Raw genomic sequence first — 13,247 nt, forward strand, 5'->3', positions numbered from 1 at the left:
CCACTTTCCCAAACAATGATTCAAATGGGAAAGAGTTTTTCTTTCTGTGAGCTCTCACTTAATCCACACATGTAGATATGATATAGATAAAGATGTGATAGTTCTTTCTGTGGGTTTTTTGCAAAGCTTTTCTCCAATTTGCGGTTTAAAGAATTGGGCTAAAAAATAGTGAAATATTGTATTCATAAAGAAACCTCTAATAAACATTAACTCGATGTAATATTTAGGAGCAGATACCTAGATACTTTACTGTAAAAACACATGTGGGCATACTCAGAGAGTGGCAGTGAAGGAGGATTTGAATACATTGTATAATACATGTAAAGTATGCTAAAAGTATATAAGCAAGTTGTCATTTAATTTGGGTAATCTTAAAAAGGGCAATCGGATTCCCAGCAGCTTCTGAAAGCCTGTTTAACATATACTGTAGTTGAACTGTGCTACCTAATATGCTTATAATTTTGTACAAATGCATATTTTAAAAATATACATTGTATTCCTTCCCTAATAGTCCCAGGATGGGTAGGTAACCTTCTGAGGCTATTGGAGGATGTTGGTGGCAGTGGCAGTTTCCCAAAAGGAGATCCTGGCAAGGGAGTGTGTGTGTGTGTGTGTGTGTGTGTGTGGAGAGAGAGAGAGAGAGAGAGAGCGCTTTTGTATCCAAAAGCTTATTTGAATAAGGAGGAAGAAAGTTTTATCAAGTAATAAAATTGCCTTAGAAGCTGAGTAACTAAAACCAGACCAGTTAGGTTAAGGGCTCTTTGAAAATGGTGGTGTACGTTGTGGCCTTCAAAGCACTTGTCTGACTTTGTGGAATTGAAGCTCACGCCGCAGCAGCTGTGGGCTGCTATTTAGAAAGGCAGACATGCCTGGAATCACCCATTTAGAGAAGGATTTGAGGACTCTTCTTAATGTGGATGGATGTCCCTGATACAGCATAAATTTTATGTGAGAAATGAAATTGGTCATACTCAGGTAATGTATTAATAGAAGGATAGATGATAAAAAAATACAAAATTGTTTCAGGTTAGATGTGAATATGAGGAGCAACATGGCCTTTATGGTTTCTGGAAGTCTTAGATTCGATTTGATTTTGGTTTAAGGAGATAGTGGTGAGAAGCAGGGCTTGAGAGACTGCAGTTGTACATATTTAATGTCAAAAATAGCAAGAGCACACCGCTGGAGGAATTTGGATTGTGGATGAATATTTAAGAATAGGCCATAAAGAGAGAAGGCTAAAATTAAATAATTTGTACCGTACAGGTATCTGTTTTCTTATCTCAAGTCTCGTTGAAGGATATTTGATGTATTTCGAGAGATGCGGATAACCTGTGTATTTCGTGCTTTCCATGTTCAGAAATCTCAGGGTTAAGCTAACATTTTTGACATGGGTGCAAATTAACTGAATTTTAACTAGGACTGTGAGAGTTGATGGTAATGATGAGACAGATAATATAAAACAATCATAGTCACTGATCAGATGAATTTGCTGTGCTGTTATCTATAGCATTACAACACAGACATTCCAATCATTTTCCCATTTAAAATTTCTGCTTTAATTAAGCCAGTTTTGGTTGTGCATTATTTAAAGTGAAATAAGTAGACCTTTCCTATGCCCTGGGCTATCCAGATTGGATGTGAAGATAGGGCTGCCTCAGGGCCCCGTATTGGAGACTTAGCCTGAATTTCATTTACTCAGCCTCTCCTGAGGCCATTCATGCACGCAGCTGATTTTGAAATCACCAGCGCAGCCTTCATTTTCACACTTCCGTAGAAAGTTTTATCTTTTGAAAGGAAATCTGGAGAATAATCACATTTTGCTTAATTTAGGCATAAATTTTAATTTAAATGATTTTGAGAAAGCTAATTCTTAGTCCTAGATTTTAGTTTTATTACAAATATGTCGACATATATGTTTGTACATTTAATTGTGAAGCCAGCACAGGTTGTGTAACATCTGTATATTGTTTGAGCAAAACAATATACTGTCATTCAATTTCTCTCATTTTTAAGTCCAAACTGTTTTTTGGCTAGTGAAAGTATTAGAGATAAAATTCCATAAAATTGTGAGTTTTGAGTTCCTCGTAGGATGTGGAGGCCCAGGGCAGAGCATCTGGTTTCCTCCAGTTTCCTCCTGTGTCCGCTGCTTATTTCATTCTGGTTAGATCAGTTCCCGGCCAATTCCTGTAACCCTCAAGACTGAGCTCAGGTATTTCCTATAGACACACCTGGTGAGATGCTCCCTTCTCACTGTTCCTTGTGTCAGTTTAGTATGTCTGCTGCATTGCACTGTGACCTCTGTTAAGTCTGTCCCCTTCAGCGGATCTCTGGGACAACAGTGAGGCTTGTTCTTTTCCTCCTCCAGTGCCAGGCGCTGTGCACATACTAGGTGCTTAATAAATGTGTGGTGAGGGGATTCATCAGATCCTTAGAACGAACACCAGGGTAACCAAGCAGGGAGAAGGCGAAAGACCACAGTGCAGCCGTAGGGTGGGAGTGCAAGTGTAAGGGAGGCTGGCGGTCCTCGTGGTCTGCACTGCTGGCTCCCTCTTCATGCCCCCTGCACACCTCTGCGCTCCTCTTCTAGCCGCTGCCTCAGCTCTGCAATGAGACTCTTCTTGCCAAGCTCATCAGTGACCTCCTGGGCAAGAATAGCAAAAGCCTTTAACCTTCACCTTATTGGACCCCTCGGCTGCGTTAGCCATGTCTGTTCTGGTGCTACACTTGAATCCCTTCTCTTCTGTAACACCATACTCTCAGAATCTCTAACTACATTTTCTGACTATTCTTTTGACTTCTTTGTGGGCTTGTTTTTTCCTTTCTCTGTCCACTACCTGTTTGTTTTCTTTTCGTATATTCTTCCTAGATTAAGTTCTGGGGTTTTATTGCTTCCTATTGATGAATTCATCTACTATTTATTGAGCGTTTTTACTATGTGCCAGGTGTACTATTTGACTTATTCCCTGGAGATTTAATAGTGAAGAAGACAGAAAAATCCCTGCCTTCCAGGAGACGTGTCTTCTATCTGCTGACTTCTCTTCCTATTTTTCTAAGTCGGACTTTATTCCCCAAGCTGCAGACGCAATGTGTCTCTTCCTTCTGGGTATTTTCACCTGGATTTCCTTCCGGAACCCCAAATTACACATATAGAACACTGAAGGCTCTCCCTCCTAGCATAGGGTCTACTGGCTTCCCCCTGCACACTCTGTATCAGTGGCTCTCCTGTTGTCTGTCAAGCCACGCCTGGCTCCTGTCTTCTGTCACTCACTTGGTCTCTGAGTTCTGCTGCATTTCCCTCCTAAATGTGACACGAGTCTAGGCTTGCTTTCTCCCACCACTCCTGCCATTTCGGGATCTCAGCCTCGTCTGCCTACTGCAGCAACCTGACCTGCTTCCAGCCGGTTGCTCAAGAGAGCAATCCTTCCAACAGCTCTCTGTAAAAGCACCAAGTGGTTCATCCTTAAGAGACAATCTGAAGCCTTTAAAATGATCTGTAAGGCTCACCTGTGTCCTGGCTTCTGCCAGCTTCAGCCTATTCTCCGCAAATTCCTGTTTCACTTAGATCCAGACTACTTTTATTTCTTCCCACACACCAGGCAGTTGTCTCTCTTGAGCCGTTGTGCTTTGTGCCGTTTCTTCTGCCTCAGGGTTCTCTGTGTCCTGTCCTTCCCCACCTCGAACCTCTTATTCCCATTCATCCTGATAATCCATAAGCCTTCCTCAGAGTTCCTGTGTGCCTACCTCTGGCATGCAGTGGGGATCAGTGTGTAGTTCTGGAAGGAAGGAGGGAGGAGGGAAGGAGTGAATGCTGCCGGCCTCCATAGCACTGGGTGAGGGCCTGCCTCACTGTTGCCCTGCTCCTTTGGTGTGTCCAGACATGGAGGCCTGCTGAGGCTATCCTATATGGCCTTGGCCCCTGAGGCTCATGGACTGACTCACCAAACCAAAAATAAAATTCAAAGTCTGGTTTTGAACTGGTTGTGTTTGGTAAGATGCTTACTTAATAGGGAAGGTGGGTTGTGACTCATAGTCTGGGTGCTTATTCCTACATGCTAGTGGTCTTTGAACATTTTACTCTAGACATTTGTAATATCTAAAATCTGTCCGTTCACCTTTTAATGGACACTCAGATGCTTTAATGTTTGATTTGGACTTGCAGACTCAGGTCTAAAATAAAATTGTTTTAAGCATACTTTGAAGTCAGAAAGTGTTGCTAATCACTCAGTATCCTCTGCCCCTATTACTAGTAAGCTAAAAGGAGGTGGGTGAGATTAACTGTCGTGCTCATTTCCTATATGCATAATACAATTTTAGATGCAAATGTTTCTCTCTGCTTAGGATGCAGAATCTTTTTAAATATTGTTTATTCTGGATCCTTCTTATTTGTTAAAACCTTCCTAAAAGTAAAAAATACAATGTCTCATATCTATCTAGCTGTTTTTCTTAATGTTCTGGGGTTTCATTTGTCAGGGCATTGTTTTTGATATTTTCAAAATTAAGGATAATTGTGTTATTAATGCATATGTTAACGTAACAAAAACTTCTGTCTTCGTAATAAATAATGAATTACTAAACCTACTTTTTCTTTCATTTCTTCACAGGGCAGCCCAATGGATCCAATGGTGATGAAGAGACCTCAGTTGTATGGGATGGGCAGTAACCCTCATTCTCAGCCTCAGCAGAGCAGTCCCTACCCAGGAGGTTCCTATGGCCCCCCAGGCCCACAGCGGTACCCTCTCGGCATCCAGGGTCGGACTCCAGGGGCCATGGGAGGAATGCAGTACCCACAGCAGCAGGTGTGTGCTAGTTTTGTCTTGGCCTTTACTATCTACTTAAGATTGGAGTTAAAGAGAATTAGAGGGCATTTTCACTGATTTTCTGTTTTTTCAAAATTTTTATCGTTTGAATAATCACAGGTATACTTCTTTTCCGTTCTGTTAAAGATGGAAAGGTGAGCTTAGAACAAAGTAGACAAAATACCTGTTTGGTAGAAGGCCAGTGGCACTAGTTGTATTTAAAGATAGGACTATGCCATAAATTTGCAAAAATTACATAGATCTAAGCTCTGAAAGGAACTTGGCATTCTAACATTTCTGATGTCAGACCGTGTCAGGTTTTGAGCTGTGAATAGACTAGCTTATGGTGAATTTTCAAGTCATTTAAAGGTCTTTTGCATGAGGATAGCATCAGCTTTTTAAAATAAAAAAAAGTTTAGTCTCAGTTATTTTGCTTTTATTTTTTACCAAATTATTTCTTCTGTACCTTTTGAAAAGGTATTTCATATAAGAGGATTTGATATATATCTGTTTTCCTAGATCTTGGCAAGTTTTGTGTTTTTACTTAAATTAAAAAGACTTTTCCTGCTCTTAAACAAAAGACCCAATATTTTTCTCCTTTTTCTCTGGAATCAAATGGCGTTACCTTAAATGACCATTTACCTTCTAGCAGTAGTAAGTCTACTGTCTTTTGGATACTTGAGAGTATATCCTTGTTTTCTTGGCCAGAGGAACATGAAATTTGGAAAAACTGAATTAGATTCAGACTTGCTCGGGTATTTAGTTACTGGGAACGTCAGAAAGGCTTACTTATAAATTGCCATACCGTGCCTTAAGCCCCCAGCGAGGTGTTGGGCTGATGCTGGCACACATTTTGGTGCCCCCAGACTATGGCGTTTCATAATGTTGCTGCCAGTTGCCCATTCCAGGGGTTAACAGTGCTTTCTCTCAGAAGTTCTTCCCTATAGTTGACCGAAAATCTTTTGTGGGGAAAAAAATTTGGCATAACTTTTGTTCTCTCTAAAGTGGATGTGGAGAATGACTTACTGTACTTTAAATGGTACATTGCCATGTACTAAAAGTTTTCATTGATAAGTCACCTCTGAGCCTTTTCCTTTACAGACTATTCAGACTATATTGGCTATATTGTAATTTATTATTACTATCGTTAATTTTTTATTGAAATTTATTGCAACTCTAATATTGTATAAGTCTATGTTGTCTTTCCTCTTTCTCTTTGCTCCTGCTTGGGTGTTATTTTTATATTAAGGCAGTTGTCGGGGAAGGTAGAAGTAGCTTAGGCTTTGAATCCAAACTGTTGATTCCTTAAATGGACTTTGATGATGTCTGAAGATCTCACCCCTCAATTATTGAGGATTAACCCCTCAGAATTGTAGCAATCAGTTTCATACTTAATGGTACTCTTAATTTTTTTCCCACATTATTCCTTTCTTCCAGCAATATTTTGCTGCCTAGAGTAAAAATCTTTAGTTGAGGCTGCTAATTGTGAGCGGCAAGCTAACTTGTAAATGATGAAAAGTAAGGTGAGAGTGGTGACTTTTTTCCTCTCTTTCTGCCACTTGTTTTGGTTTTAGAGCTACTTTGCCCTTAGTTGAGGGGAAAAAGGCCCAGGCAGCCAGCTGGTGAAGTCCGAGTTGCACTCTATGGCTGACTTTACTGGGGGGCTAATTAGTTCTGTATGGTGCCCTGGCCGCCGGAAGAGAGCCAGGTAGAGAGCGCGTAGTAAGAAGTGGGATGAGGTTGGGAGGTGCTCGCCACTCTCTGTTCCCGCACCTTGCCTTTCACCATGTTTGCCTGATATGAGGATGGAAAGTCATTCTCAAAAGGTGCTGTTCATAGCAAACTCCTTTATCGCTTTATCTGAATGAGTTAAATTCTTACTAGAAGTTTTAGATGTTGGCTTCATCTGCAGTCCCAAAATGGGAGCCAAACAAAAGGAAAGAGTGTGTGAAGAATCCTTACCTAGGAATTTTTTTTTCATTATTTTCTTCCGCAAATGTGTAAGGCTAAAAGTAGAGGACATGTACAGATACATAGAGTGATCTCAATTTTGTTAGCTTTTTGGTTTTATTTAATCCCTTTGGCTCTCGTATACTTTTGAAATCCAATAACTCTTAGCTTTATTTGAAGGGACAAATTGATGTAGATTGCCCATCAAGTATTTCAGCAAACTTTTAATTAAGATTTTAGATTAGGTATTTTACTGCTAACTAAAAGAAATGCCCAATTCTAATTAAGCACAGATCTTTCTGATAATGAAAGGAAAATAGTGTATCTGGTATGAAACTGAATATCCTGGCTACAGGATTGTCAGCCTTTCATTTTGAGTTACTCAAAAGTCAAGGGTCTAAATAATCTGTATTGTTTTTTCACCCTTTCATTTAGTTGCAATATAACCTTGAAATACAGTATCTTGTTTTGAAATTTAAAAGGCTACAAATAGCTGTGAATGCAGTTTTGAATGTATATAACATTTTAAAGGAGACATGCTTTATGATGGCAAGGTCATGTGAACAGTTCTTAATAATTTTGAAATGAAAAAAATGAAGGTTTTAAGCAAAGGTTATTAGAGCACATACATTTATTTTGTTAGCTTTAGTCTGTGTTGTTTGGTGAGGAATTTTCAGTGAGTTTCTTTGTTTGCAAATTTTGGATACTTATAAATTTGTTCACAAACAAGGTTCTGGCACTGCGGTGATTGGCTGTTAGTCCTATCCATCTTCTCCTAGGATTAATGTAATTGGCTGAGCATTGTTGTAGTTGTGGCTAATTATGTTCTTCAGGGAAAAAGTTGAAAGGTAATTATGACATTGAATATTTATTGAGTGGACATCACCACCTAGGCATTACTTTGCTTTGGATGGCTTCCAAAGCTTTCTGTGTTTGGTTTGTGAACCTCTAATGAGCTGAATCCAGTTCATTTAATATTGCTCATATATTTCTGCAAAGGATTAAAATGCAGGAATTCAAGTTTGTAAATTGAGTTGCCCACTTACCAGCTTAGTGGTAAGTTGTCTTTGGCTCAGGGGTCACAGTTTGATTCCTGGCTGGCATTCCACTCCTGTGATATGAATTTTAAATGAGTATTTTGTTAGAAAGAACTGCAGTGCTTATATGAAATTTAACATGGATAGTATCACTGTTTATTTTTTGTCTCTGAGTGTCAGGAGGAATTGACCACTGAGTGTTTGATTTTAGTGTTAACCTCGTGATTCTTTATGTATATGGTGGTAATTTTATTTTTAAAATATATTCATGACTGGGTCTTTGAAGCATGATGTGATAATAGTACATCATTTTAGTCTTTATTAACTGGGACTAGATTGTGGTCTTTCATTTGCTGATTCTACCACATCATCAGGCAATACATGGCTAAAGAGATTAGTTTTATATGGTGCCCTAAAAACTAGTCTACTTGGGTTTTTCATTGAGTTGAGAGGGGAAATTAATTTTCTATGCCTCTGTGGAGAATGTTCTGCCTCCAGGCTCCTGGAATTTAAACCTGTGGATGGTTAACAGAAGTACACTGGTTGATTTCATCTAATAGAGAGCTACACAGAAGACATGTAATTTTCAAGGTTGCTAGAATCTGACTTTTTTTGAGTTTCTCAGATTTTTTTTAAACTTAAAGACACCAAAGTATTCTTTGCTCAGAAACATGGGGGAACAAAGATTTTGTTTTATTATTCTTGTCTACTGTGATCATAAATGTACACACAGACCTTTGCCAACTTTAAAAAGATTTTCATATAAAATAAATAGTACCCAGGAGAAATAGGCTATGAAGCTAAGTATTTATTTATATCAAGCAGATTTCAATTATGTAATCTGAGATTTTTCCTGAGTTTTTTGGGTAATTGGGTTGATATTTTAACTATTCTTACCTTGTTGCAGATGTTCGATAATATGATGCCTGTTGGAATTATAAAACTGGTGAAAAAGAAAGACAACAAAATGAGATTTAAGTTCATGAGTGCTTTTATAATAGAAAAACACTACATTTTTAGTTTTTAAAGACATCTATATCCTGAAGACCTTTACAACAATAGCATGGAAAATGATCTTTGTTTTGAAAGATAAAGTGGCAAAATTAATAGAAATTAATTATTTTTGTTAAGGTGATCCATCTAAACTTATTTTAAATCTAAGCAAAAACTGAATTAAGAACAGGTTCTCTTGAGGAGGTAATTACTTTAAAAAGTAATAGGTATTCTAATTTGTATCTTCAGTGTATCTTTTGCACCCTTTGGTGTATGTCTGTTTTGCTACATGTTTTTTGATTAAAATACTTATTTCAGAACATAAGCATTTTATTTGGTACCATCTTAACAGCCAAAACACTTCTTCCAATGTAAATGTTTATTTTGGCAGCAGATATTTCTAAAAAGGAGACAAACATTACAATTGTTTGGCTAAAATAAATGTTTTCTTTGGAGTTATTAAGGCAGCCATGCAATTTCTGGGATTTCCACCTGTGTTACTTTAATATTGTTGGTTTCTTCTGGAAAAAAGTTTGTTTTAAATGTAATTAAAACCATGTTTTGATATAGGTTGAACAATATCTCTGAAAAGTAAGGATGAATTGGGAGAGGTAGACTGGATAAAGACTTAAAAATTCCAGAGTTGTTTTTTTTACATGAAATGTTTATTTAGAGTCAGTTTCTGAATCCTAAATGTGAATCAAATAGGGCTTGATTTTGGTTTTATCTAAAAAAGAACCTATACCACCAATTTTTGAGGAGTATGGTATGGATGATAAAGGAAGACTTGACTTAGCAAAATGGAGAGGAATAGGTTGGTGCCTAGTATCTGTTTTACATTCAGACTCAATTTCTGATGGTCTCTGTATTCACGTGAAGATGCCCACCTGCATCTGTGTGTGTGTGTGTGCTCACACACGTGTGTTATAAAACAACATTCGTGTGACAGTGATATTCTTGTGTAATGAAATATATATGTATATAATAATGTATTAAACATATATTTTATGTATATGTAGATGTACATTTGTAAACACACAACTAAATGAAGGCGAACATTTTGAACAGTAACATAGTGAAATGTTGTGAGATTTCACGTAGTGAAATGCTATGAGATTTCACTAAGTTATTTACAGCATTTTCATACATTCATGTTCTGTACTAAGAAATTTGGAGCCAAGTTGCTTTGCTTATACACCTGAAATGTTTGGAGTCCTTTCAGCTGATTGCAGATTTGTATAAATAATGGCCTTTTGTAGACCACATTTTGTCTTGGTTTCCTCAGTTGTTCTTCAGCAGTGAACATGAAGGTATTTAAGATTTACCAGCAAAATACATTTGCACCTCACATTTCTGCTTCCAAGTAGATAGCAGATGCTACTGGCTTTGATGCCAAAGTTCCCTGTAGATGGAGTTTTGTACCAAGAAAATATTTTTAAAAAGATTTGTAGATATGATAATTTTTATTTGCTCCTTAAAATTTAAATTTCTAGAATACCTAACTGGTTTTATTTACTGTTTATATTGTATTTGTGTTTAAATAGATTTAAAGCATTCGGAGTGACATTCTTAGTAAACCTGTATTATTAGAGATCGTATTTGGAATTAAATACAGATTTTTAAATCTTTAGCCTTTTTTGTGCAAGTGAGACAAGACTAGATTATACTTGAAAGTTTAATGAGAAAATGTGAGATGATTTCACTTTTACTTTGGAAAGCTACTTTTGTATTAGGTAGTTTATATTGATACATTTTTTTAAATTTATACATTCATATTATTCTAGATAGTCTAAGATTATATACAGTGTATAGTGCCTGTTCTCTGCTGGTAGTTTATACTGTTTTGTTATGTGCATATGAATTCTGCTATGTATTCTACATATATAGACTTTCAACCTAAAATATCTGTAAGCTTTTTTATTATATTTTTATTTTTGAGATGTAAATCTTAAGTGTACATTTTAGGTAGCATTAGAAGTACTTGAGTATGTTTTAAATTACTTTGGCTTCTTTGCTATCACTAAAGAAACATTAAGTGTGATATTTATGTTAAAATTTTAGCAATTCAAATAAAGCTAACAGTTGATACCAGTACAATCTAGCAACCATATTCCTTTAGTGTTCTCTGAAAAATAAACATTAAATAACAAAAATGCCACAAGATAAATTGAAAGTTAAAGTAACTAAGTGGCATCTATTAGACAAGTGATTCTCAAACTTTGCTGAATATTAGAATCTCTAGGGCACATTGAAGACCCCCCAGGGGGGTACTCAGGGAGCCCCCTATCAATGACTGGGAAGGCCTCTGTGGTTCTCAGAGGTCCACCGGGGTAACTGGCCTATACAGCCAGGCTGTTAGAATTGGGTCATGCAGGTCATGCAGGGAGAGCAGATCACCCCCTCTAGAAGCTTGGTAGAGATGCTGGTTCTTGTTCTACCCAGTGAATCAGAAACTCAGCACTGACCCAAAGGAATGAAATGGGCCCAGAACCAGAAGTGGGATAGTTTAGTATTGCCACGATTGATATTGGAAAAATCTGGACCTCACTGTGCTCATCTGCCAAATGAGGGGGTTGGACTATAGGATCTTCCAGCTTGGATTTTGCCTTTAAAGTAATAGTAAGTCAATGTCTTTTGATTTCAGGATTAGATTTTAGGGTCTTCAACAGTCTTCTGAAACTTACAGGTTGATGCTTGACAAATTGTATTTATGTAGCTACTAACCGAAATTTGTAAAATTTCTTTCTAAAAGGAAAAGAACTGTTTTTCTTTTCTTCAAAGATTAGCAAATCGTTGGAATCAGAGCAATACATTATTTGCTAATTTTTAATTTTATTATTCTTAAAGTGAATGTGTTCGCAGATAACATCTTCCTTCTGAACCCCTGCTGTGTGTTAGATATATAGAATGTAATCTGTCCTTTTTGACATGTAGAAAATCTTAAGGTTGACATGCTTTACCTGGAATCACAAAAGGAAGCAAAAAGAGATCCAGCAATTACTCATTTAAGACATTACTACCTTCTAAGTTCTGGAAATAAGTATATATTGTACAACATTGGAATAAATTGTATAAAATGAAGTCTGAATAGAAATAAGAAGTTTCAAGATTATGTTTTATGCTGTTACTCTCACTTTTTAACCCTTATGAGGGGGCTATATGACTTTGTTTTTGTATTTTAAAACAGGTTTTTTTCTGAAGTTTAAAGTTTTTTCTTTTATGTTGATAGCCGGTTGATTGTTAAATTCTTTGTGGCAATTTGTTTATTTTCATACTTAACAAATTTATTAAGGTTGTTTGCCCTCGTAGTTTTGAAAAATAATTTTAAAAGTTAAATCTGTAGTTGTGAATGAAATTAAGAAAACACTTCAGCAGAGAGGAAGCAGAGAAAGGAGATGGGTAGGTGCATGAGGGAAGAAGGGGATTATGCAGACAGCCCTGGTAAGGAAGAAGCTGCCTTGCTTCTCTTGGTGGCATGGGGGCACCTCCTCAGAGCCAGGGACATTTGCTTAATCCAGGCCTCCTCAGGCTTCAAAAGCAACTCCGCACTTGAATCCAGGTGTTAGAAATTTCCTGGATGTTCTGGAGCTGAGATCTGAGTGTGGGTAGTGTACAGGTATAACACAAACATCCCTCGCCTACTTAAATAGCCCCAAACCAAGATTTTGGTCACCAGGTAAACAGCAGGAGTTACCCAGCTTCTCAGTTCTTAGGGAGAAGTGTATTTAATCTAGAAAACAGATTGTATTCCAAAGAGTGAGCCAAATTCATCTGTCTTTATTGGTATTGGCTCAGTAAGAGCCTGTTTTTTTGCTTTTGTGTTTTTAAAAGTAACTACCAAACCAGCCAGCCAGTGGAATTGGCTCTTCAGGGTTAGTCAGAGGCAAGGATCCAGGTCAAGTTCTATAAAACATTAGACATTCAGAAACAAAGTCAGACTAATGTTAATGGGAAAAATGTGCAAGGATTAGAATTAAAATGCAAAAATCTATCGTGGCTGAGGTAATTAAGTCTTAATTAATGGTCTTGAGACTTAGCAGAACGAGCTCCACTTGGATGGTTGTTGCAGCTGGTCCCCAGGAGGGCTAGAGATAAATGTCTGTTGGAAGGTGCCCCACAGAAGAGACATGCAGGGGGCGGGGGGCGGTTCTAGGCAGAGCCACTGAAGATAGAAAGAGCAAACCTGAAAGCAATAGCTCTAAAAAGACTGAGAGTAAGGATTAGATGTTTCTTTATAACCAGGGTCGTCATTACCATTGGTAAGAGAACTGGAGAAAAGGGTCAGAGTGACTTGTTGGCTTTGTAGGCTCTTTGACCTCAGATGCTTCCTTAAAAGGGTCAGCCAAAGAGGAGACTTTGCTTTCCTTTAATTAGTATATCATCTTGAAATTTCCAATAAGATTTTCAGATATCCCAATAGTCATTTTCCAGATTCTTAAGCTCAATAGTCATTTTCCAGATTCTTAAGCTT

The 13,247-nt window shown here is 37.5% G+C and overlaps 1 protein-coding gene across 3 annotated transcripts in view; it reads left to right on the forward strand.

Moving 5' to 3' along the window:
- The window catches only part of ARID1B (AT rich interactive domain 1B (SWI1-like)), a 398,242-nt gene that overhangs the window by 42,853 nt on the left and 342,142 nt on the right, over nucleotides 1–13,247 (forward strand). For all 3 annotated transcript variants that reach the window (XM_012646847.1, XM_012646845.1, XM_012646846.1), the window contains exon 2: nucleotides 4,602–4,796. In XM_012646847.1, coding sequence (XP_012502301.1) covers nucleotides 4,602–4,796 — 195 coding nt within the window. The remainder of the gene's footprint in view (nucleotides 1–4,601; nucleotides 4,797–13,247) is intronic.

This window comes from Propithecus coquereli, unplaced genomic scaffold, assembly GCF_000956105.1.
Source record: "Propithecus coquereli isolate 6110/MARCELLA unplaced genomic scaffold, Pcoq_1.0 Scaffold25, whole genome shotgun sequence".
In the NCBI taxonomy this organism is placed as follows: Eukaryota; Metazoa; Chordata; class Mammalia; order Primates; family Indriidae; genus Propithecus; species Propithecus coquereli.